We start from the raw sequence: 27,061 nt of genomic DNA on the forward strand, positions 1-27,061 counted from the left end.
TCCCCATGCATGGGTCACTCTCCCAGAGCTGGGTCTTACAGCTTCTCCAGCTCTTTGAAATTGCTGTTTCCTTACTCAGTAGTTTCTGTCTTTACCAACAATAAAATACATTGGTGACAGCTGGGGCCTGAGTGGCCCCGGGCCATCTCCAGGTCCGTCTCAATGCCTGGCACATAAGTATCTGTTAATAAATGTTTCTGAATGAATGTACCATTTTAAAAACTCAAGACTGCTTTTCAGCTACTTTGAAATTACAATGCACGGTTGGAAGCTGTAAAATGCTTTGAAGAATGCCACCCAACCTATTTATGACAGGAAACATTCCTCTTTTTCAGTCCTTTTGATTCTAAAATTTACTGTTGAAGGGGGAAAAAAAATCTATCCAGGGAACATGATCTGGGCAGCACATTAAACTTCATTTTGAGTTCCATTTTATATCTATAAACAGAAAGACCAAGGCTCATGGCTTTTGTGAGTTAATAAGTCTAACACTGCAATAAACAAATCTACTTTTTCAATTTGTGTCCTTAAATTAGATTTATCGCTGCTTTAAAGTGGGTTGACTGCTGCTGAGGGAAGCATGACTGGCAGCTGGGGGGCGTGGGGAGACCTTTCCAGAGTGGCTCCAGGACAGACAGCCTTTCCAGCATTCCGTTCTGGTGCATCTGGATGGTCTGGGATGTCTCTCTCATGCGGCACAGTCGGGGGGTATGCCTGTCACACGAGATTTCCAACACTTCCTTCTCCTCTCTCTCACCTTACAGCTCCTTCCTTTCAAAGGGCTGCGATCTTCACACTGTTTTAACTAAAGGGAATGCAAAGCTGCCCTGTGTGCTGCCAGGAGGCCAGGCCCTGAGTTAAGATAACAGGCTCTCAGCTCTTTTTCCTAACCTTGCTGAATCAGTCCCCAAAGCTCTCAGTTCTATGGTAACTGGTTACAGCCAGTATACCAGATTTTACCAGTTATGACCAGGGCTATGGCAACGTGCAAAACAGGAATCATCCAAACCTGCTACAGGCATCATCACACTTGACATGCAAATGGAGTGTGACAGTGAGGGCCAAAGGTGATGCCAAATATCAAGTTTTACATGGTCTCTCAGGCAAGTTCCAACCTTTCTTCCTTCTCCTGTATATATACTGTTTCATTTAATGTCATCAATACTATTCAAGAAAGCTGGCTCCAAAAAGTAGAACTCAGGAGCCCATGATGAGTCCATCCTGAAGCATGGTACAGTGAGCCTTCCCACCCTATCAAAGTGAAAGTGAAAGTCACTCAGTCATGTCCGACTCTTTCAACCCCATGGACTATACAGTCCATGGGATTTTCCAGGCCAGAATACTAGAGTGGGTAGCCTTTCCCTTCTCCAGGGGATCTTCCCAACCCAGGGATTGAACCCAGGTCTCCTGCATTGCAAGCAGATTCTTTCCCAGCTGAGTCACAAGGGAAGCCCAAGAATACTGGAGTGGGTAGCCTATCCCTTCTCCAGTGGATTGTCCTGACCCAGGAATCGAACCTCGGTCTCCTGCATTGCAGGCGGATTCTTTACCAGCTGAGCTATCAGGAAAGCTCAGAGCCTTCCCTCACTGAGCTTCCTCCCTATCAAAACGGGACACTAAATGGCAACATTCCAATGTGGAATTTGTCAGGAAATCACACATTGCACCTCCTTTCCTCATTAGTATCTGACAAATGGCCTTTGCTAAAAAAAAGAAAAAAAGACTTTTACTGTTGGCAGAACAGTGACCATGGGTTACTGCCTCTGAGAAGCTCTGAAGGGACACTTTTACCTTCTCTCTGTTTCCTCAGGGGCTGACGTGACTGACTCCAAAGGGCCACATCAAGTCTACCAAAAAGGTTTGCTCTCTATTGAAGGGGTTTCCCTATAGCCTTAGTTATCCAATCACCTTATCGTGTCATATACTAGTCACTCTATTCCAGAACACTTGGAGATCTAGGAAACATCATTCTCCAAAAGCTAGGTTTTAGGTATTAAGGATGCTTTGGTGAATAAAAGAGACAAGCTCCTGCCCTCTTAGAGCTTACGGTTCAGTATAAAGTCTAAGAAAAATTCAGTAAACTCATGTTAGTGACAAATGTCACAACAGGACATAACAGGGTGAAATGAGGGCAGTGGGGTGGCCCAGGGGTATAGACAGGAGACCCCCGAGAAGAGGCCACTCAGACGGAGAGGCAAAGGAGGAAAAGACACTAGTTGCTGAACGGGACAGCCTAAGCTCAGTGGGTTTCTAGCCCTACCACATACTCCATGAAAAAATTCAACGCTCCTTTGCCCGCTTCTTCTTAGTGGCTATTTCTTCCAGTAGCTTCCTAATGGAAGTTAGAGAAATGGACTTATAAAGCAGCAATTCCACTTCTTAGGCATAAGACCCAAAAGTGACAACTTATGTCTACACACAACACTGCACCCAAATGTTCATAGCAGCATTACATATAACAGCCAAAAAAACCCAAATGTCTATCAATTGATTAATGGTTAAACAGACGTGGCTTATCCATACCATCAAAAAATACTTGGTGATAGAAAGAAATGAAGTATCAATACACGCAAAACACGGGTGATTCCTGAAGATAGTACGCTAAGTGAAAAGAGGCCATTTACAAAAGATGTATGTGATCCCATTTACACGGAAGTCCCCAGTAAGCAAATCTGCAGACACAGAGAGACGAGTCTGGCTGCCAACGCCTGGAGTGGGGGGAGAGATGGGAATGACAGCTAAAGGCTGCAGGGTTTCTTTGGGGGATGACAGACATATTCTACAACTCACTGCAGTGATGTTTGTATAGCTCTGCGAATATACTAAAAACTACTGAACTGTGTTTTTTTAAACAGGTGAATCATATGTTAAGTGAATTATTTTTCAAAATATTTGCTATTAACAACAACCCCAGAGCCAAGCTGGGGAAGGCTTGCTCAGGTAACGGTACCCGAGGAAACTAGCTGCTCTCTGACAGAGGAGCCCGGGGGCAGGCCTGGCTCCAGGCTGCTCTCCCCGCTGCCTGTGGACTTCCGACACTCTCAGCCTGGGCATCTGCTTCTGCCCACTGGCGGGCACCATCAGTTGGTCGATCGAACACAATTCCATGTGGTTCAAAGCGGCACAGCAACACGCAGACCAAGTAGCTTAAACAGTCATGTTCAGTGCCACCCCATAAAGTTGATTTTTAAAATTTCATACCCTGACAAACCAAAAATGCCTTCATACCACATCCATGGAGGTGCTTTCACTTTTTAAAAACAACGTGAACTCAATACAATTGTTTTCTCTCTGCTATCAGTTATCAGCACAAACATTCACCTCTAAGAGGCATAAGTTGCCAGGGAATCCTGTAGGATCTATGCAGCGCCACCTCCCTGCAGGGCAGGCTTGGAGACCACGCTTAGGAGGCTCCCACAAGCTTGAGGAAGGGTGCATTCTATCTGCAACCTGAAGGCTCCACAGTTTGAAGGCCAGAGAAATCCAACTTTCAAATCCTGGTGTACCACGGAACTGAGAGCGAAGGGAGGTGCTTGGGAAAGGCCCCAGAGGGAAGAAGAGCAGTCTGGGAAGCCACTGTGGCAGCAGTGAGCCCTCTGTTCGGGGGCTTTTAAGGCGCGCTACATGGGCCGACAGCTCCGCGCGTAACTGTGGAAGAAAACGGCAGTGCTCATACAGCTGTGTGCTTTTCGGAGGTGTGGATTTCACTACAGAAATCTAACGCAAAAGTACACAAACCACTGACACAGGTATGAAGAACCTAGGGAAACCAATAAAACCCCACACATTGATTTTACTCAACACCGTTAACAGGAACAGGAGCTGGGTTTGCGGCGCTATGGAAAGAAGAGCATCAGGGCAATGCTATTTATAACCCAGAAAATGTGTGCCTCTGAGATCATCTGGACAGACTGGGTGGTGGGGGGGGAGTGGGTAACATACACAGACAGTAAAAGTAGATAATGCCTCCTAAACCTTCAAATATCTATACAACAGGACCTGTTGCTAAGTACAGTGGAAGAAGCAATGGCAACAAATTAAATGATCAGAACTTTTTAAATAATAGTCTGGCTAAACTTACAGCTAAATATCCTCCTTTAAATGTCCTTTTCCTCTTTTATGTACAGATAAATTCTAAATGTTATGACCGATTATAACTGTTTATTTAACAAAGATTCATCTAGTCAAAGCTATGGTTTTTCCAGTAGTCATGTATGGATGGGAGGGACTATAAAGAAAGCGGAGCACCAAAGAATTGATGCTTTTGAACTGTGGTGCTGGAGAAGACTCTTGGGAGTCCCTTGGACTGCAAGGAGATCCAACCAGTCAAGCCTAAAGGAAATCAGTCCTGAATATTCATTGGAAGGACTGATGCTGAAGCTGAAGCTCCAATACTTGGGCTACTTGATGTGATGAAGTGACTCATTTGAAAAGACCTTGATGCTGGGAAAGACTGAAAGCGGAGGAGAAGGGGACGACAGAGGATGAGACGGTTGGATGGCATCACCAACTCAATGGACATGAGACTGAGTAAGCTTTGGGAGTTGGTGATGGACAGGGAAGCCTGGCGTGTTGCAGTCCATGGGGTCACAAAGAGTCGGACACGACTGAGTGAACTGAACTGAAAGAAAAATTAGGCAGATTATGCCAGTGGCTCATTTTTTCTTTAAATAACATCTCATTAGCCACAAAGTACAGTACAACTCAAGGTAAATAAGATGCAGGCTCTGGCCTCAGGAATAGGAGAGGAATGCTAATCTTAAAAAAAAAAAAAAAATCAAGCTTCTTTGTCATGTGAGATCAGTTTTCAAAAATCCTTTCATCACTGTATATAGCAATTGAGACCTGATTGGTTACAAGGTTTCCATGGAAAAATTCTAGGGGCACTAAATTGAATAAGAAAGTAAATTCCAAGGAAGAAATATCTAGCGATATCTTCCTGACTTTGAAGACATGTTCTAAAACATTAAAAGTCTCATAAACCAAATACAACAAAGAAAAAAATACACAAACATAACTAAAGAATTACATAAGAGCTTTGTTTATTCTCACATTATAAAAGGCACATGGTTTATAAATCTCGCTATGTCTAAAGTAACTAAGGAAAATCACCCCAGTCCCTTTTATCACCCATATCCTGCCCAGCTCGCCAAACCCACAAATTACAATGCTGTGTCAGAAGGACAGCTGTGCCGCTCACCAGCACTGCTCTAGCATTTTAAAAAATATTAAGCCACAGTACTTCTAGCTCACATCTTAAAGTTCAGATCCATCAGTGTTTGACTCTCTGATGTGTCAAAGAGCCGAGGAGCCAGACCCCTTGTCCCTGGGAAGAAACTGTGACAAACGGCCAGATGCTGGCTATGGCAGGTGTCAACCCGCCTTTCCGGAAGCTCATTCCACCTGCCCCCTGTATCTGACCCCGGAAAACCACTTGGCTGACTGCACCACAGCATTCGGCCCCAACACAACGGTCTCCTTTTTACATGTTCACTCTGAGAACCTGCCTCCTGGGGATCTGTTCCGTGATGGTTGCCTCCTGACACTGCTGGGCGGTGACCTGGGGAGGCCCCCAGCACAGACTCCTAAAGGGCAGGCGGAAGGAAGGGGCAGCCACCGAGGGTCTGGGGCCAGCACTCTGGCACGACTCCCAGAACAGCCCCGGGGCCTCCGCGACCCTGCAGAGCCCAGGGGTCCTACCAGGGCCGTGGCGCCAGCCCGGCAGGCTGCCCTCATATGCCGCCGTGATCACAGGGCTGACGTCAGCAAGGCCGGGTTCTGCTTCTGTGCTACTAGATTCCGCATCGAGGCGGACCAAGGGGAAGGAGGCAGCAAGCCCGACACACGGCAGTTTACTCACTATAAACTGCTGAGCCCACCAAGTTCACATCGAATCTCTCCTCTAAACTTCCTGTCAGAACAAAATAGCAATGTTCTCTTTATTTTGGAGCCAGAATACTATGGAAAAACCACCAGGGGAGAAGGGGAGTGCTGAGCTGCATGGTTGGGAATGGACCCCAAACACTCTGCAGAAGCCAGTCACCGTGACCAGAAGGAATTTTAGTATAAAGGGAATGGGCAGAGTCATAGCTACTCATCAGGCTTAGATTTCAAACACATGATACCTACCTAACCTTTTTTTAAAAAAAGTATTTATTTTAATTGGAGGCTAATTACTTTCCAGTACTGTGGTGGTTTTTGCATTCATTCAATCAGTCACGGGTGTACACGTGTCCCCCATCCTGAACCTTCCTCCCGCCTCCCTCACCATCCCACCCCTCAGCGTCATCCCAGTGCACCCACTCTGAGTGCCCTGTTTCAGGCATCGAACTTGGACTGGGGTTTATTCTCTGCCCTTTTAGTATGCATCTCCAGAGTTGTGTTGATCATGGAATGTTTTCAGTTCATAGAAAGTATGCTTTTGGTCCAAATGAAATTCAGAAATGGGCATCAGAGCTGTCAAACTTTTGTGGGCCTTCAATCATACCTTCCACCTGTAGACTTCAAAGAAAGGATGTAGTATTTTAAAATAAACAATGAGTTCTCCTACTGATGAAGTATTAACATCCACGCCCTCCCTGTAAAGGGAGGTGGCCAGTTCACATGGTTTTCAAGGGCTCTTTCCCCAGAGGAAAGGCAGTGGTGGTGGAAGGGCCTACAAGGTTGGATGTTTTTCTGTTTGCAATCCACCTTGAAAGTGTCCTTTTCAAGAGCAAAATGTAGACAGATAGATGCTGGCTTGGCTTCTTCTGGGCACTAGTGGTCAAACAGGTTTGTCCTCCCTCACTAACCTGGTTCTTCAGATTTACTTGCTACTACACTAGTTTGCAATTCCTTCTTTTTCTTCCATGTGAGACATCTCTGCTTTCACCTCCCCCAAGGTTACATTCTTTGGAGTCTTGAGAGAATACAGTTGGCTCAAGGCAGCCCCTAAACGTGGTTAACCAACTTCAAGCTATTCCACTCTGTGTTGTAATTGTCAGGCACTTCGTTAGATGAGATGAAAAAACTGCCTTTTGTGGTCAGTTGCTTTAGAGCAATGGTTCTTTAACCAGGATGACTGTATCTGCCAGATGATATTTGGCAACTTCTGGTGACATTTCTGATTTCCAAAACAGGGGTGGGACAGGAAAGGAAGAGAACTGCCACTGGCATCTCAGGAAAAAGGGCTGGGGATGTGACACATTTTATAATGCACAGGACACCCCCCAACAGAGAACTATCCACTCCAAAGTATCTGTAATGCTAAGGCTGAGAAACTGGTTTAGAGTAACGCCCTCCACCATTCCCGGATAGCTCAGCTGGTAAAGAATCCACCTGCAATGCAGGAGATCCCGGTTCGATTCCTGGGTTGGGAAGTTCCCCTGGAAAGGGGATAGGCTACCCACTCCAGTATTCTTAGGCTTCCCTGGTGGCTGAGACAGTAAAGAATCCATCTGCAATTGAGAGACCTGGGTTCGATCCCTGGGTTGGGAAGATCCCTGGAGGAGGGCATGGCAACCCACTCCTATGTTCCTGCCTGGAGAATTCCTGCCTCCTCCATGGACAGAGGAGGCTGGCGGGCTCTAATCTATGGGGCTGCAAAGAGTGTCAGACATGACTGACTAAGCACCTCCACCACAGAAAAAGCTAACAAGCCCCCAGGTTAAGTATTCTGTGACCAGCTGCTGCTCAGGGGCCCCTAACGGGGGTAGATTCTACTTCTCCTCTCTTTCTCACGTCCAGTCCTGACAAATGAGAGACAATATACAGGTGGTTTGAGCTCAACAATGAAACTTGACCATTTCACAAGAGAATGTGAATCTTACATGACTTCAAAACCTCTCATGTTGTTAACAATCCCATGAAGAGGGGGTTTGTGGCTCCATATTAATCCTGAGGAGGCGGAAGCTCAGGAACCTTGGCCACAAGTCTGCAGGGAGGAGGCAGGAAAGCTGGTGAAGACTGTGAGACCGTCTTGTCTCTTGTTTTCTTAACTGTGGGCAGCAACTCATTTGTTGCTGTTCAGTTGCTCAGTCGTGTCTGACTCTTTGCGATCCCACAGACTGCAGCACACCAGGCAACCCTGTCCTCCACTATTTCCCAGAGTTTGCTCAAACTCATGCCCACTGAATCAGCGATGCAATCTGACCATCTCATCCCCCGCTGCCCTCTTCTTCTGACTTCCCAGCATCAGAGTCTTTGGAAAAGAGTTGGCTCTTTGCATTAGGAGGCCAAAGTATTGGCATTAGTGGGTCACAGAATCAATTTGTGCATCACAATGCACATGTTTAAAGAAAATGAAACAAGAAATAATAGCAAACATAAAAGTAGTTCTGTGAAGCCCTTTTTTGCCAGTTAGTTGTGGTCAAAAAGGCTGACAGCCAGCAGACTAGTCCGGGTACTGCTGTGCAGATTAGGAAAAAGGGGCCCAGGAGGATGGGTGATTTGCAGGTGGCCACCAGCCATTCGGGGACCTGTGGCCACATCCAGCTTGTTGCTAAGATGTCTCTGCCAGTAGCAGGTACAGATCTGGGAGAGTGGTACCCCTGAACACAGGTTGGGGCCAGGGGCAGATGGAGATACGGTGCTCATTCCTTCCCACCCCAACCTAACTCAGGGGGCCTTTTCCTTTCAACAGTGTTTCCCCAAATACAAAGGGGAAGACCTGGTGCTGATAATGACCTCTCCCAGAAAATTAATTTTCTAGCTCAGCCTACAAATGATACATCAGAGCTGAGCATGGTACTGTGGGGGAACTTTCTAACACCCCACCACTCCCATCTAAGCCAGATGAAATAGTGAATGGCTGTCTCTGAATTTTCTGAAAACTCATCCGAGGGGTGCCCCAGTTTTGAAGTGTTGAACTGTAGACTATGGAAATAAAGTTGCTTCAAGGTCAGCTGTGGGGCTCTTGGGGATAAAGGTCACACAGAACCGAGGTGCATGGAGCCTCACCTTGTTAACATGGAAAGGCTATTTTTAACAGCTGAGGAGACCTGCTAAAGCAAGCAGGAAATTATTTTAAAAGGGATCTTAGAAAATACCTTTTGTTTCAAGAATCAGTTGTGTATTTTAAAAGCTTTATGGGGCTTCCCTGGTGGCTCAGTGGTAAAGAATCCACCTGCCAATGCAGGAGACATGGGTTTGATCCCGGATCTGGGATCCCACAGAACCATAACTAAGTCTGTGCGCCACAAACTGCTGAGCCTGTGCTCTAGAGCCTGGGAGCTGCAGCTCCTGAAGCCCGCGCACCCTGGAGTCCGTGCTCCACAGTGAGAAGCCGCCGCAAAGAGAAGCCCACGCACCACAGCTGGAGAGCAGCCCCCGCTCGCTGCAACTAGAGAAAGCCCCCGCAGCAACGAAGACCCGGCACAGCCAGAAATAAATAACATTATCTAAAAACACAAAAACCTGATTGTTGTTTAAAAAAAAAAAAAAACCTTTATGGGTTCTTTGTTTGAACCAATATGCTCAGGAACTATAGACAATGCATTTCTATGAACTAAGTTTCCCTTTCAGTTCATTTTCTGACCTAGTTTAAAGCAGCCCAGCATATGGCTAGAGGTTTCTTTGATTGAGGAGGTAAAATACAGTAACTACTCCTGTAGCCAGTACTACTTTCTAGGCTAAGGAATGCAAACGTCCCCCCACGAATGCCCCACTTTTCAGAGGGCGGCAACAAGAGTGTCAAGGCAAGGCACACGTCACCGTACCCGGCTTATTACACGTGCCCTCATGCACGTCTCCTTTTAAGATTCTGAACACACGTGTCCCTCCCCGCAGGGCAGACCCGTGTACTCACACTACGTGACACAGCACACGGCGGACAGGAGGCACGTAACATGGATAAGTGTGCCCCTGACAAGCCAACAGCTGGCAAAGAGCATCAACCTGGCTGCCACACTCAGAAATCCTGACCAACAGACTGGACATTCTGTGAATACAACCGAAACACAGAAGCAACACAACCAATACAGATACTGAGCGACACAAGGATCGTCATTAAAATAAACTTCCCAGGGAGACAGCACCAGCCCACCCACACAAAGAAGGGGGGAGGGAAGGGACAAGTGGGCGTGACAGCAAAGGAGAGAAAGCAGCTACTGAACAGAGGGACTGGTGCACGGCAGCTTCTCACACAAGAGACATCTGGTCCGTCAAGAATGCGCTGCTCCACCAAGGGGAGAGTTTCGCAGCGTTGGGCAAGTAGGGGATTAAATGCGCTATGGAGAGAGCAGGCTCACCTTCTCAAAAAGTGACCTCACATCTATGCTTTCAGGAGAAATGCTAATCCAAGGAGGAGTGGCAGGAGAGGTGGTGCGCTTTATGTACCTCCTGGAAATGTGAGCAAAACCGCTGCTGTCATGAGCACGCCCTGATTCTGCGCTAGACATTCCCCAACCCCACCCCGGCCATCCTGGGCTGAAGTCTTCTGCACAGACACCTAATTCAGCATCATGGTCCCAGGGCCTGTGGCAGCGCCCTGAACAAAGAGTGTCAGCTCCATAACTCACATGCTTCCTTGCCAGGAAATTACCTTTGGAGCCATTTCCCATAGGGATGCTCCGCACACAACCTACCACACTCCAGCATCTTCAGCCACATTTTGAGTGACTGCTGTGTATTACACATTTAAAAGCCCTGATAATGACTGAAAGGAGCTACATGTTTGGTCAAGAACAAGCACCAAGAATAAAGTCAGAATCCTCATTCTTCCAGCAAATAATTCCTTCTCCCATGAAATGTCCTGTCACTTAAAGTAAAGGCAGATGGTTAGTCAACAAAATTCCTGCTAACCAGTGTCACCATAAATCACACGCAACTGATGAAGTTTCTAGAAAACACCCTGGTTGGCCAATATCCTATTGCTTTCCTGGTTCTGAGTGACATTTCAAGGAAACCTCACAGTGAGACACGCTGTCAGTGTAACTGACTAGATGCCAGGGCCCCAGAGGGCCTGGGAAGGGGGCAAGGCAGTGGTATGTTAGGCCTCAGGGCCCTACAGCCCTAATCCGGGCCCTATCTACCCCTGACCTCAGTCCTACTGGCCCCAGGGCAGGGGTCAACAAATTTCAGGATGGGGCAGGCCAAACTAGCCCACAGCTAAGAGTGCTGTGGATGTTTTAGAATAGCTTTGAAAAGGAACAGTAACAAAAAGAATTATCTTGAGATGTGGTAATTATATGAAATTCACGTTTCAGGGTCCATAAACAACTTTACTGAAACACAGCATTTCTGTTTGCTGACATACTATGGCAGCTGTTAACAGCAAAGCTCAATAGTTGTGACAGAAACCGTATGGCCTGAAATACCAAAATCTGCTCCTTTACAGAAAAAGTTTGCTGACCCCTATCCTAGCAAATGTCATGTTCACGCCTTCGCATGCTGTCAGCTCTGTGTGGAAATCACTCCTGGACCCCTTGGCTTTGTATGGCTAACTCCTTCTTGCCCCTAGGTCTTGGCTTGACTGTCACCTTTTCTTGTGGCCTTTCCTGAACTCTATCCAGAGACACTGAGCTCACTTTCACCGGTAACCTCCTTTGTAGCTCTATATCAAGCTATCCTGTTCATTTACTCATGAGCTGTTTTTCCAAAGAATCCCAACCTGTTGAGGGTGACCCTTGCCATTGCTATATCCCTTGTGCCTGGCAGAGTGAGGATCTGTGAATTGCATGGACCACACCAGTTACTTAAACCAATCAAAGCCTCCCCCAGGCTCCAGTCTCTCAACACCAAAGAGTCAAGCCTGAAGACACTGCTTTGGCTTTGGACATCACACTTCAGTCTGAGACACAAAATAAGCAGCCAAAATAAAACCGGCTATACTTCTCAAAGGTTTAAGAAGTTACATATAACAACAAAGTTGATCCGTAAGTTAAGAACACAATGTGCTTTATGTTTATGCCAACATGAATTGGGGAAAACAGGGCCTCCCACCTCCCAGCTTCTGGTGAGGAGTGACAGGTGCCCAGCACCTGCTTTGATCTTCCCGCCTTCGTCTGCCCACTGCCCGTCACTGGGGCCTGGCATTTCAGTGGTATTCAGTCCTGATTAAAGCATAACCTCATGCCTATAAATAGAAACCTCTTTTAAACACTAATTAAAAATAACAGGCTGGCATTTGGAATCTCCTATAAACAAAAATATAAGAGCTGAAATAAACAGCAACAGTTGCATGTTTGATCTATGCTGAGATGGATAAAAAGCTACATATGTTCCTCTGGAGTTTTTCAATTAACTCCTGAATTTATGTGAGGGTTTTAAAATGTATAACAAATGCTGATCTTACCTTTTAATCTAATAACGAGAAGGCTTTTCTTGACTTACTCCATCTTAAGAATTGTGAAAATAATTTTAATAATATTTTATTTAATCCAACATGTCCAAAATATCATTCTGACATGGTAATCAATGAGAAGAAATTACTGGGACATTCTGCTTCTCTTGATACTATGTCTCCAGTACCCACATATTTCACACTTACAGCCCAAAAGCCACATATCAAGTGCTTGCTCAACAGCTACATGGGCTAATGGCTACTATATTGGACTGCACAGCTTTCAAATGTTCATTTATTCTCAAATGAACACAAATCAAATCTGTTTGTTTTTTTAAGAGTTTTATATAAGAGAATTTTTTTCTGTGTGTGTTTTTTTTTTAACTTAAGATGACTAAATACGTTGTTATTTTATATATTAAAAAAAAAAACCCTGGAACTCATCTTAGGATTCACATTGCATTCTTCATAATAAGCTAAAAGATATTAAGGACCACAGCATATTGCTTTCCCACAAGCATCCAATTTTGCTTTTCAAACCACGGCTGTTAAGATTTAGTTTTCATTTCCTTTACACATGGCTCCCTTCCTGTCCTAACTGAATGCAACCAAGAAGCTCTGGCACGTCTGAGCCAAGTTTCCTTAATGTGCAACAGGATGGCGCCACCATCATGCACACGATGATGCACCCGAGTTCAAAATTCAGAAAGCTTCCATCCGTCTGCTCATTCCTTTAGGAGACTTATGTCTGTCTTAACAATTTAAGAGGAAAGGGGCAACACTCAGGACTTAAAAATACGGTGGTAATGACCAGGATCAGAGGCCCCTACTGGAGCACACATAACCAGGGAAGCAGTTCCCATAGTCTGGGACACACTGGGACCACCAATCTTCACCAGCAGTGAGGGTTTAAACTTCACCAGCAGTGAGGCCCATGGTTTAAACTCTGAGGGTGTTCCGGAGTTACCTCGGCATCCTGCTCCGAGAGGTGGTACGTCCTCTCAAGGCTTTGCAGAGTTCGCGGAGTCACAGTCTTCTGCTCCAAGAGATGCTCCAGAAGCAAGACCAGCTGGTCTGGAAGAAGCTGAGGACAAAACCACACAGCCTGTGAAGATGCCATTCGGCTTACAAGAAATTAAACCCAAATGTTTAGACCAAAGCCAGCCAAACCAGGGTAACCTGGGCACTCGCAGTGGCTGTCTGAAACATGGGAAGACTGGAGACCTGACTCTGGTAAAACCTCAAAGTTTACTCTGCTTCCCCAAAGACACTGCATTCTGGCGCCTGATCAAGTCCTACTTTCCATGGGTTTTCATGTTAGTTCTCTATTTAAGGGCAGATCAAAACTGTGTTTATCTTTTTTTTAGGTTGTACACCATGAATTTTTTTAAGATGTACAATGTGATGACAATGTACATACACACCATGAATGATAAAAACTATGCTTATCTTAAAACATTACCATGGTTTTATAGATCTTTTTCTTTATAGGATGCATATGCCAAAAAATGCCATTTATCCTAGACAAATACTCAAGAAACCATCTGATCATAGGTAAGCACATGAAAGTTTAACAGAAATAAGAAGCAACTTTTCTATTTCCTTCTTTAGCACATAAATCTTGCAAATGTACACCAAGAAATAAAGAGCATGCAATGAAACTAGAGCCATGTCTCATAATCCATTATAAAAACTGTAAGTTTACTATTCCATTAAAAAAAAAAAGGTTGTTATGTATGATTATATACATACATACACCCACCCACCCCAATTCCTCAGTTTTCATACAGGGTAAGTAAAAATGGCATTGCCATTTAAAGACAAAAAGAGGAAGATGTTTTTATATATTAATAGTTCAAAAATAACACAAACTAATCTGTGAAGAAACAATACTTGTGAAATCTAAGAACATATCTGTCTTATTGACTCTACCACAGTTCCTAGACCAGCCTCTAGCACACAGCAGAACTCAAACTATTGACAAAAGAAAAAAAAAATCAATTTAAGATGCATGTTGTAGGAACCAAAAAATACTTATTCTAAAATCAAGGTTTTAAAAGAATTACCATGAATTCCACTATTCTCGACATTTAGCTTTTCTCCATTCCCACCTATGCCCAGACAATCCCTGTCAACTAACCCAAATTTACAGTTCTGAAAGTCAATACTATAGCAACAGAATATTCACAAGAACACCTGGATTTTAATCTCTATTTTGTTTTCTAGAAGAAATTTTAAAAATTATTGGTTTCTGCCCCATCCTCTCTTTACCTTTCAGCCCCCAAGTGTGCACTCCGCCTCTGCCTCCCACCTCCATTCACACACGCACTTTTCCAAAACGTGCTTGTAGGAAAACCCAGTAGAGACCGCATATATGACATTTACCACGTAATTCCACAAAGAAAGCATTTCCTATTATTTTCTCACCTCACTTTTCTAAGGTCTAATAAAACCCCCACTTCCCTCTAGACAGAGGGACACAAAGGCACAACACTTGATTCTTGGGTATTTTCATTTCATAACATCACTCCATCCGCTGAAGAGTCAAGGGTGGATCCTCTCTCAGCCTGACAGAAGAAAGGTACTTTAGCAAAAACAGGGTTACAACTCAGCACTGACCCTGTAAGGTTATACATAAGAACACTAATTTCCTTCCATTGAAACTATTGTGTTTGTAAGATGCTTTAAAGATATCAATTTACAACATAATGACGAGTACCAAAGAGCCAGTTTTCCATTTTCTAGTTTCAGACACGAGGCTACTTTTACTATCTTGTTATTAAATCTGCTGTTTTATAAAACAGACCAAGTACAGAACCACAGCTTCTGGGAGCATCCATACCATTTACACCGTGAGCACTCGGCAATCGGGCCCTCACGGCCCTGGGCAGAGGGAGGCGTCTCGCCCAGCCTCTGGCATTCCTGACCAGGAAGCAGAGAGCCCGGCACCCAGGTTCCCTCACCCTTTCCCATCCATCTCCCTGCAGTCTCCCTCTCTGGACCTTCCAAGAGGGGCTATCCTCTGGTGGAGGCTAATCCGTCAGCCCCAGCCCTGAGTATAACCCTCATTCCCCCTAAGGCCACTCCCTGACGGCACTCCTGCACTTGAACCCTTCTCACGGAGTCTGTTCTTTCTCCTCAAAATGGTCTGTCCCCACCCCACGGCTACATCCCTTTCCAAAGCGGGCTCCACGACCTCCACCCCCACCTGCAGTGGCCTGGCTGGTGCCTGGGCAGCAGCAGCCCACCTGCCTGTACAGGGGCACGGTGGGGGCGTCCCCAGATCGGGTCAGAACGCTGGCCAGTTCTGCATCCCCATGGGCACTCTCGAAACTGATCAGCAGTGCTTCCACAGGCAGCCAATTCAGGGTAGCCACAGCTACGCAAGAAGACAGCTTCCAGGGAAAGGCCCAGCCTGATACAGCACAGAACACCCATCACCTGGGGGTGGGGGCCCCAGTCACTAACTAAACACAGCAGGAACAAGCCCAGCCAATTTGCGGAATTACAGAGAAGGAAGGAGTAGAAAGAAAAGCATCTCCCTATTATATGCCTGAGCTTACAAAGAGGCCTATTGTCAGTTGAGGATTTGGTTTAGACTACAAAGACCCAGGGAGGAAAGAAACCCTGGGTAAGATGACCAGTTTGGTCTTCAACTTACCCTAACTGGATTTAACCAATCAACTCCAGTTCAAAGTCAGAGTTACTAATATGTGAGCCTATCAAAATATCTGGATTCACACTTATACCTCTCTTACAGTTTCCTTCTAAACAAAAGTTCATACATACCTGCACAGAGAAACAGAACCAAGAGGATCACTGCAAGTTTTTGTCCTCTCCTAATTTTACACAATGGAAAAATACTTAAGACCAAGCCCCCTGCCTTAAGATGGGCAGCCAAGATGGAAGGGGGGGGAGTCAAACCTTGGCGGTTATTTGTTAAGTTTAATTTACTTTAATTGGAGAAAGGTAAGGAGCAGGCATGCACACACCCCACCAGCTCTCCCTCCTCCTTCACGAAGGCATCCCATGACTGATGCAAGAACCGGCTTGTTCAGAGACAGGCAGAGGCACCAAGGACCTACAGAGAATGAGAACATTCCTCCATAATGTGCAGAATTCTTCAGAAAGGACTTGTGCAAATGACTTTCAGCAAACAACCTGTAGCCATCTGGCTTTCAACTGTAACTCTTCTAATGGGAGGGGGGGTGTATTTCAAATCAGTGATCAAATGCTATTTCAGTACACAGAAAACAAAACTAATTCAGTATCCTTCACTCACAAATGAGTAAATATTATATAATTTTCACGTAAGATTAAAGATGGAAAAGAGGATATTAAAGCAAAAATGTGGTAAGTTGCTCACTTTAATACAGCACATTTCTCTTTATAAAATAAACATTTACTCCCTATAAAGCCACCCTATAATGAAAAAGAAGAACTAAGTAATAAACTAAAATGTTTGCAAAGCAACTGAGAGATATTACCCACGAGCAGTCGCGCTCAGACGCAGGGCAGGGTGCCACCCGCCCCGGCGGCTGGCACAGCAGCACTCGGAAAGGCTGTGTGGGTCACTCCATTCCCACCCACGTAGAAATCAAATTAAATTTCACATGACTTCTAGGCCGACTGTGTTTAATACAGCAGTACGGAGCGGGGTGGAGACAGACATGGCTCTAGTCACACCATGGAGTGATTAAGAAAAATAAAGTGCTCGCTTTAGCGCATTATCTCCTGAGAAAGCAGCCCCTTCTAACACGACAGAAAGAACCTGCCTTTATTTCTGAGGGTCTAGGAGTGCTCACACCCACAGTTCAACAGTGATAGGAATTTGCACAAACAAGGAGCTCATGACGAGGTTATTATTTTTTCCATATGGAAACCAGCTTGGTATTTTTAAAATGCATCTGCCTCAGAAATTCAGTCAAAATAGGTATGGGGTGCCAAAGTCATGTGGGTACTTGAAATAGAGAACTTTACATCATTAGCAAACTTAACTCGAACACAGAAAATAAAACACCAAAGAAGGTCAAATCAATACAATGAGATTTGTTAAGAATTTTAGAAGTCTGTATTCTTGCTCTAAACATGGAGGATTCCATGACTGCTAATTACCCAGAAATGCACAAAGACAGAAGAAAAGTCTACCTTGTAATTTTTCCCAGTCAACCTAAGGGTTGAGGCAAGCCGCACAAGCCTGAACAGTTCTAAAGGGTTTCTACGCAGGCTCTTGGAAAGAAAACATGGATTTTCCAAATCCACCCTCCAAGTCTACAAGGAGCACAAAGAAAAGAAACCCTGACTCTTTCCGAAGCCTCGAAGCCTCTGCTGCTGTCACGGGAGCATCACTCACTCCTGGCTCCCTGAAGACCACCCACACAACCGAGGCCCCTCCACCACTTCTTCCACAAGTAGGACTCTGAAAAGGCCAGCTAGCCTCAATCAGATACTGTTCCCAAACGCATCTCACTACTGACCTTCCACAGGCGGGACCAACACAAGAACCCGGGGCACAGAAATGTCCATGTCAACGGCTGCACCCCTCCAAAAGCGAAGGCGGGCACCTCCCCTCGCAGCCCAGCTGGCAAGCTGCAGTCGCACACGAAGGAAGTCTCAGAGAGGCCTCCAGACGGGGAGTGAGCCTGGGACTAATGCGGCCTCCCAATGACAGTGGCGTGAGTTCTATTATTACCCCATTATCACTCTGGGATCTGTGCCTAAATGAAGCATGCTTCCTCCCTGATGCCATTTCCTTTTATCCTGGCTGGAGACTAAAAGCGGATCAATGGGGGCAATACATATGATGTCACTTCACTTTACAGCAACGGCCTCCCTCTCTTTCAGTTTCTCTGAAATACACAGAAAGATCAATTCTTCCCAAAAATGGTTAAAAAATGCTTAGGGAGCATTCTTCTTCCAGAAAAGCATTCTCTGCTATATTTGTCTATGTTACTACGGCAGGAACTGTTTACACTGAACAAAAACAGAAGAAATGGGGGAGGGAGGAAAAAATCTCAAATTCTCCGGTAGGCTGGCTGAAATTCAACACAAGCATGGTCCAAACCAGAATCAGGGCGGCTGACCTTTGAAAGTCACACGTTTTCTGGCAGAGAGGCACAAGAGACAGCAGTTGTCCTTTGCCCCTTGGACTGAAAAGGTAATCCCGCAAATGTAAAAGGTCTTTTAAAGAAGATGTCCCCCAAAGTCTTACAAACTTCTTTTTACTCTTCTCAGAAAACATACCCGCCGTACTACACACTCTCAGGGGCCCCCAAAGTCCACAGGTGTGAGAGCAAACTGTTTCCATTCATACACTCTCCCCAAGGAACAAGGAACTGCCTAAAGGACACAAGACAGAACTTAAATAAATCATCTTTCAGATGCCGTTTTAAACTAACGTATGTGAAAATCTCTAAACTGTATAAATTTTCATACAATGAGTTTTGAAAATGGTGTACAATGAAGATAAATCTACGAAGTTCCTCAAACAAGAGTTCTTCCTCACGATCCAAAAAGAAACAAAATCCAGAGTATCAGAACTCTGTTGAAGCTGACTCTGCCTGCTCCAAACACTGGCCAGGGCCGTGGCCCTCACATCACTGATCTTTCATCTGTCATTTTCTTAATGATAAACATTTTTAAGCGAGAAAAATGAACTATTTAGTAATATATACATAGACAAGTGTCTGGCCAAGATCTGTTGTCAATGAGAATATCATGATAAAATGTTTTTAGTCTAAAATTACAACTTGTATAGCAGAAAAACCCAATTGATCTAAACTGCTCCTGAAAACAAAACTTACAAAAGAAAAACCATCCTCTCCATATTGAAGAAAAAGAATACATTTTAAAGAACTGCCAAATTTAAGAATAGAAGTCTCTGGTTCATATTACTTTGGGGACAGAAATTTGATTTGCCCACCAAGGAAAGTCACCAAATAAAATAGTTAAAAATGAAAATTTTATTCAAAATAAAGGAATCAATGAAGAGACATATTTATCCAGCATAATCAGTATTTCTGATCATCAAACATTTTTATAGACAGTATGTCTACAGACAAATTTTAGGAAAACTCAAGCATATTTATATAACCCATTTCACACACAAATAAAGTATATACTGTATTTTGGGAAAAACAAGTCTAACAGCTGCAGCTGAAAAAAATTATCAAGTTTTTGAGCCATGGTTTTGTTATGGTGCTTCCAAAAGTGACACCACAGTGACCAAAATAAACACCATTATTAGCAAAGAGTATCTGAAATAATTCACTGGCATAAACCATTCTCAAATCTCACTCATGTCAGATTACAAAGGTCAAATTTTCATGCGCTAACACTTTCCTAACTTTTGTAAAAATATTAGCCAAACTGTATGCAATTTGATACAAAGCATATTACTTAAACTACACAAAATGCAATCCTCTTGTCAGCTCTTATAATCATGTACACTAATGGTTTATGTCATAAGAGTTTGGAAAATAAATCTTTGTAAACATTCAAACTGAAAATTCAAAAATATTTTATAAGAGATGCCTGGTATCTTTGCGCCTGCTTTCCCTATTTAGGAACTTGCCAGACCAATAACCAAAGGGGCCAAAGGGATACCATTCCTGATCTGAATTTTATGCTTCTTAAGAAAACTACTGCTCATGAAGAAGAAACTATAAATTCCTAAATGATTCAGTCCATTCATCCTGTCAGGACAATACTCATGCTCCATGTAGGGCTTGTTTAAGGCTTTCTTAAGAATTTGGAACACTTGAAACACTCAGATACTTCTAACTTCTTGTATTCACAGGTTTCTGGTTTGTTTTTTTTAATAGAAACCTGCTTCCTTTCTTTAGAATTAACGCTCTTATCTAAGTTAATACTGTATTCAATAATTTATCTTCCAAAAGAGTATACACATTTATCTTAAATAAGAGTATAGATATTTTGAATCTGAATTCCTAAGTTATAAAGTGCTATTTTTTAATTCAAAATTGTTTGCATACCAACTAATTTATGGCTTTCAAAAGCCCACCATATGAAAAGACCTTTATTGTGAAAACTGACGGTCAAAATCTGTGTGTCAAAATTGTGGCTATGGTATATAACCATCATGCAACAGAATTTTTCTTTTTTTTCCATGCAACAGAATATTAAGCAGCTACTGAAAAGAATGAGATGTAACTGTTTCTGTAGAATGCTAAAATAGAAAGAAATGTTATTAAGTGGGTGATAAGTTAGGAAGATAATGTAGATTATGGCTGATTTCTGGAACAACCTTCTAAAGATAGACAAAAAGAAATAAACTCTTTACATCAACTTCTTCCCTAGTAACCTACATGAGCTGCCTGGTCTTTTTTTTCTGCCTCTAGATCAAGCTGAACTATTTTTCTTAAATCATGTTAAAAATTTCCCAGTAATTCACTTAAAGGAGAGAAGATCCACTTTATAAAGGAATTTAATATTGCAATTTCAGCACTGAAATGCGTAAATGATTAAAACATATGCTCCAGCAAAGTACTGAGCTAGAAACCTGGAAACCAGGGTCTTCTGTAAAGGAGATAGTTAAAGCAGATCCCCTAGCAGGAGCGTGCACCAAGAAATCTATCACAGTCTCTTTATTCTTAGTCATAACAACAGTATCTAAAAGCAACATAGATCTCAAAAGTTTTGATGTCACTACTTCTCTAAGCAGAGATGAATAACACCATTAAATCTAAAACGTAAGTTGTGTGCAAGCAATGCTCAAATATTGAAAGAATTATAGAGCGCTTCCCTTGCTGCAATTTATTCAAAGTCAGTCCTCAACACAAGGGTTTATAAGGTATTAAGAATAAAAAGGGAAAAAACAAAGAAATATAGAAAGAATTTAAAATTTTCCAAATGATTTGAAAATATACATAAAGCACTGCATCAGTCACGTGCTCAGATTTTTATGTTGTCATTTATAATACAAATGAACCATCAAATATTCTCAGAGTTTTTTTCCAAGGGAAAATCAGTAACTGTAATTTCACTCAAACCCAGAATTTCTTCCTTTCTTTAACTTCCGCTATTACTCCCAATATGTCAAAATCAGATAACCTGTGAGGGATAATCTGTTATGAATTTAGTACTTCTAGAAAACAATTGCATCAACATTAGATTCTTTTAACATTCAGTTGAGTTTATTTTGTATAGCCCTATGTTCCTGGTAAAAAGTGGTTTATAATGTGCACAAAATTAAGGTGCTCATATGCACAAATAGAGGCTTTCCCAGGTGGCTCAGGGGTAAAAAAAAAACCAAAAAAAAAAAAACCAAAAAATCCATCCTTCTGCCAATGCAGGAGACCTAGATTCGATCCCCAAGTCAGGAAGATCCTCTGGAGAAGGAAATGGCAACCCACTCCGGTATTCTTGCCTGGGAAACGCCATGACAGAGGAGCCTGGCAGGCTACAGTCCGTGGAGTCTCAAAGAGTCGGACATGACTTAAGAGACTAAACAATATTTCTAAGGATTAGGGATATTCAGTCTGAAAACAGTGGCTTCCTCCATTAATTACAGGTGATTAGCAAGGGGGGGGGACGGACAGAATTTACTGAAATTAAGTTCTTTAAAATTTTATGGATAAAAATAGAATCCTCTTTTTAGTTTATACAAGTAAAGCTGAGTTCAAACAAAACCATATTTTAACCTCTATAAAAAGAATGTACCTTTTAAAGGCAACTCCTTAAGGGGTGGAACCCTATCTTGCTCATTTCATGTGTCACCTACTTCATGCCAGATACTCTTATCAAATTTAAATAAAGGACTTAACGTCCAACATGGAAAGATGGAGTAATACAAAAAAATGACTCCAAGAACAGCTGTCAAGCAACAGTTCACTGATTTAGGTTAAAACTCTACTGACAGAAAATTTACACAGCTACAGGTGAAAATTCAAGCCACAAGTGATGCTCACTTCTAAACGAAAACAAGTCCCCAAAATACACAACTTAAATATATCAAAACTTTAAAAAAGTTTTGGAAACCTGTATTAATAACAGATTTTTACTTTAAAAGTTACCGGTAAAATAATCGAAATGCCTCCTCAACTGTAGTTGGAAGCAATCAACAAAATGATGGTTCTGCAGTGTATTTAAACAACTAATGAATAAGCTAGACTGCACTGAGTGTAACAACCCATCTCGCATGAAGCGCAAGGATTCAACAGCAGAATCTCTCACAAAGACTGTCCCTTTGCTTTCCAGTCTTGTTAAAACTTGTTATTACAGATTATGTTTTAAAAAATTATCAAAGTTAACACCTACAAAAAAGCAAGCCACAAAAACACTAACCAAAGTTGCAAGGTGAGGAAAAGCCAGAAAAAGAGGAGGGAGAAACCAACTCATACTCGGGTGCTCGGCTTAAGACGAACGACTGAAGAACAGACACACACATACACGCAAATTTTTAAGCAGAGAACATAATTCACAAACAAATTTCACTCGTGGGTATTTATTCTGGTGGAAAATACTAACATTCTATTACTCCTAGTTCCTGTCCTTTCTTCTTCATAGATGCACAGTCAAAACAACATAAGTTATCACTTTCGTTAAGATTTTAATTTCTAATATTCTTCTTATACTTTCCACCAAACTCAAACTAAACATAAATATTAGTCACACGATGTTGTGGTTTCTGTCATAAAGTCGACAAAGAAACATATTCTTAAAGATACGTACAACCAACCACAACTAAAAAGAAATGGGGGTGTGAGGTGGAAGAGGGTGAGGAGTTCAAATACAAAAATTACTGCTGTCAAAATAAAGGAATCAAGTTGTTTTTACTTCATGAAAATGTGGTGAGAGGACTGTACAATGTACTATCCAATGTCTCTGTTTTCTCTCACAGAATGATTTAACGTATATAAACCCCAGGAGTCAGCTTTCACTCCAATTCCATACACTTTCGGATTCTAGTCCAGACATTTTATATCCTGGATTAACTTTGAAAAGTTTTATTGAGGAATAGAGCAAAGAATTAACTTCTTAAGGGTCACTTAGACACAGAAATTCACATTACTGAAAAAAACAATGGACTTAAAAGAGCTTCAGGAAAAAGAAAGGAAGAGAACAAGTTTCACACACTTTTCAAGAAATGCTTCCTTCATTTTTAACGCTTCCTTCTCTCCCTTCCACCTCAACCTCAATGCATGTGAAGGGAATAAAAGCTCTTAATGGGTCAGCATTTTGTGTGAGACAGAAATGGCTGTCTTACGTGCACATCATGTGAGACAGTGAAAAAACAGGTGAATGGGAACCAGAACCATAAACTGAATGCACATGAATGACGCCAGCTTTGTTTACCCGAAGTTGCACGCTATGTACAAAGGACTGAATAATTCATAAATTAATGTACTTCCCATAAGTACTATTCCCAACAAGCAGACTGAAGCAGTATTATAAAAATGTTCTTACTTTTATCAGAATTCAGACATTATATACATACACACACATATATATATTTATATATATATATAATATCATTCAGATAATCTTACGTCTACTGTGAGCTCCGACTTGGACTCGTGGTCCAGACCAGACTGAAGCTGGTTACAGGAACAGGAAATCTGAAATTCGGCCTTGTTTGCTGCCACAGAAAAATGCTCTCACAGGAACTCAAATACGTCAAAGGCAATCAACAGAAGTAAGTCTTCAAAGATGCAAAAACGGACACATACTTATTAACCACGGACCTAAAATCCTAGCAGGTCTGAGACCTACCAACACCTTTTCATATTTCCTGGTTGGCATGAAGATGAGTAAACATAATGTACGTTTACTAGTAGCAAGTAAACTACTAAAACCTAAAGTATTGCAAGTTATTCTTCAGACTCCTGAAGCAACTTCATACAAACTGTACTAAAGTTTTGGCATTCTTTTTATATCTGCCTTTATGTATGTGTAACATGCTCATAGAAGAAAAATTTAGTAGTATTTTATCAGCATAATACATTTTAATAGCACAGAACTTTTGGAAATTACAAGAAATGTTAAGACATTTCTAAGTTTTTGAGTTGTTTATTCAATTTTAATGAAAAACAGTCAAATCTGCAAAAAAGACAAACCTTCCCTCTTCTGAGTATCCAAGCTCATCTGCTTTATTAATTTCAGAATTTATGTTAAAAAAAAAACAGAGGAAATGAAACTATTTTGTGTAGTTTTTAAGAGATTTTTTCTTATATAGTTAAAACTAAAAGGAGAAACTTCAAAAAATGTTTTACTCTCTACATTTTAAAAGAATTTCTGAAACTGTGCTTTTATGGAAGTTACGACATACCAATCATAATCTACACACTGTATTCCAGAGTGAAGCTGGCTGACTTATAACAAATCAACTTGAAAAACCAGGGATCACAGACCTCCACCAAAACAAAAAGGGAACACAGATTTTTAAATTTACTAAATGAAACTTCACAGATTGAAAATTATCTTCCTGCCGATTTTACAATGCAGGATCTCATCTCAGAACTTTACAAGTAGTAGTTACCTTTGAGACAAAACATGAACAGGCCGCTCCCTCTAGGACAATTCTAACAAAGTTTTCTAAAGAGTCAAAGTTTAAAACTTGGGCTACGTTTCCAGCTAAGAGTGTTTTCTAGGAATTGAGAGTAAAGACCCGAACCTTTACTATGCTGGCACACACCCCTTAACAAACAGCAAAGAGGACAGTGCTCTAGAGACTCAAGTTAACCTGTAGACACTTCTAAAGGTTCGTCTGAGCAGTAATTTGCTACACTTTTCCTTTAAGTAAGCAGCGCTTCAGAATGTGTTTAACCGATCTGTCTTCCTTGAAGGCTTCGTAAATAAAATACACACAAAAAATTACAATATCAACGCCCATGTCCTTGAATGCACTCAAAGTTCAACATGTTTACAAGCACAACGGTGTGAAAACAAAGGCAAGAGCCCGTCAGAAGCACCATATAGTATTTTTGAAGGCAACTACAACTCCCATTCACGTCAAATGATACCCCCGTGGTAGTGGGAATGCAACCTCCACAGAATGGGCTGTTAGCTGTGAGCAAATAAGGACAGATTTATGAAGCAGAACGATCACGAGTGAACCAAACTTGGCTTTCTTTCTTGCTAAAACTTATTTGGTGGAAAGACTGAGGTTAAGAGGAGGAAAGAGAAGAGATTTGGTAGACGGGGAAGAAACCACCTTAATTCTCCTAACGAACAACAGCTGCCGGCCCCGGGCCCAACCTGGAAGGAGGAAAACGTCTTACTTACTGAGGCTCCCGTCGGGGCGCAGGCCGGAGCCCAGAGTCCGCCCGGATCCGTCTCGGGCGCCGGCTGATATCGGCAGCGGCCGCCGCGCGCCGCCTCCTCCTCCCGGGCCAATCCCCGGAGAGGCCGCCGCCGCGCCCGCCCCGCCCCGCGGGCCAGCCGAGCCGGGTTCCCACCACGCGGCGCCCCTTCCCAGCCACACCCCTGGCCCCCACCCCGCCCCGCCAGTCAGCTCCCACCCAGTAATTACTCTAATTAGAAGTTTTAGTCTCAGCAGTCAAACAATGTACGAACCAGTCCCAACACAGCCTGCAATTCAAATGGCTTTGAGAACAAAGGCAATCATAGCTGTGGCAATTTTTCTTCTAATTTATAGAATGTGAAGACTTTCTCTCATTGCTCACTGTACTTAAAAAAAAAAAAAAAAAGCTTAGCCTCTAGTGTACATGCCACTTCACAAGGATATTAGCGTGTCTATGGAAAAACACCAGACCATGCCCTCCCGTTACAACAAAGACAAAAAAAAAAAGAAAAAAAATACCATTTCCAAAAAATGAATATTGAACTTGTGAGTTTAGTCCCTCCTGCAGAAGAACATTCACAAATTTCCTGGATCACCTGGTGGACACGTGAAAGATGTACAAAGATACGGGAAGGCTGTTTTCTTTCCAGTTCACAGATTATGTGAATAAAAGGGAAAACTACCCAGGGCATCTTTCGAGTAAACAATCTGCATAACTCTTAATTAATCCTGGTGGAACTGATTAGGCCTATCTTCCCCAGAAATTGATAGTCCATTCACAGTTCTTAGTATTAATCTCTTCAGTCCAGTTTGAGATGTACAGGGGATATTTCAGGATCAGGAAAATTATAACCATAAAACATGTGCTTAGAAAAATTAAAAATAAACAAAAACACCCCAGAAAAGCCTTTCTCTACTTCCTTTTCCAGTTCTAATCTTTAAAGCAATCTGCATCCATTTTAGAATTACTGAATAATCTAGAAATTAAGTTAATGTGAAAGATTACAGAAAAATAATAAAAACTGCCTCAAAACATTGCATAAAATAGGTTGTATGACCCATGTCTTCCCCTTTAAATACATATATTTCAAAAAACATTTTCATTTTTTCAAAATTTCAGGTAGCTATGGTTTTCAGTCTCACTCCATGCATTTACTAGATATGTTCTAAAATCTCTCCATTTTTAAATGAAGAAATCTTAATTGCCACACTATGGAAAATTAATTTAGTACTTTATTTTGTTACAAAATGCTGTGTTTGTTTAGCAGCTAAATTTGCATCTCTAAATATTAATGGCAGGTATGTGAACACAACCCTGTAAAGTTTCACTGCAGTAACCACCTTGAAAGTTAATTTCTTTTAATAACAAAAGCAACTAATTTCAAGTTAAAACAAGCAGAAAATTAAAAACCAAATGCAAACAAAGAAACAAGACCAAATGCAAACACTTTCAAATGCTAATGTGTCTATCTCACCTAAAATTTTAAAGCCCTGAAAGTAACAGGACATTCCTAAATACTTAAAACCAAGAAAACCAG

The 27,061-nt window shown here is 42.4% G+C and overlaps 1 protein-coding gene across 8 annotated transcripts in view; it reads right to left on the bottom strand.

The window, feature by feature from the left end:
- Window positions 1-27,061, bottom strand: part of AOPEP (aminopeptidase O (putative)) — a 392,900-nt gene that overhangs the window by 12,494 nt on the left and 353,345 nt on the right. For 6 of the 8 annotated variants that reach the window (XR_011484978.1, XM_070459515.1, XM_070459517.1 and 3 more), the window contains one exon: window positions 13,227-13,343. The exons of 1 other annotated variant lie outside the window; for it this stretch is intronic. Coding sequence is in view for 5 of the 7 variants with exons in the window: in XM_070459515.1 (XP_070315616.1) it covers window positions 13,227-13,343 (117 nt within the window). In the remaining 2 variants the exon portion in view is untranslated. Of the gene's footprint in view, window positions 1-13,226; window positions 13,344-14,686; window positions 14,827-27,061 lie in introns of those variants that run through there. One more of the 8 variants, XR_011484979.1, reaches the window with a different exon arrangement.

Source organism: Odocoileus virginianus, chromosome 31, assembly GCF_023699985.2.
Source record: "Odocoileus virginianus isolate 20LAN1187 ecotype Illinois chromosome 31, Ovbor_1.2, whole genome shotgun sequence".
Classification (NCBI taxonomy): Eukaryota; Metazoa; Chordata; class Mammalia; order Artiodactyla; family Cervidae; genus Odocoileus; species Odocoileus virginianus.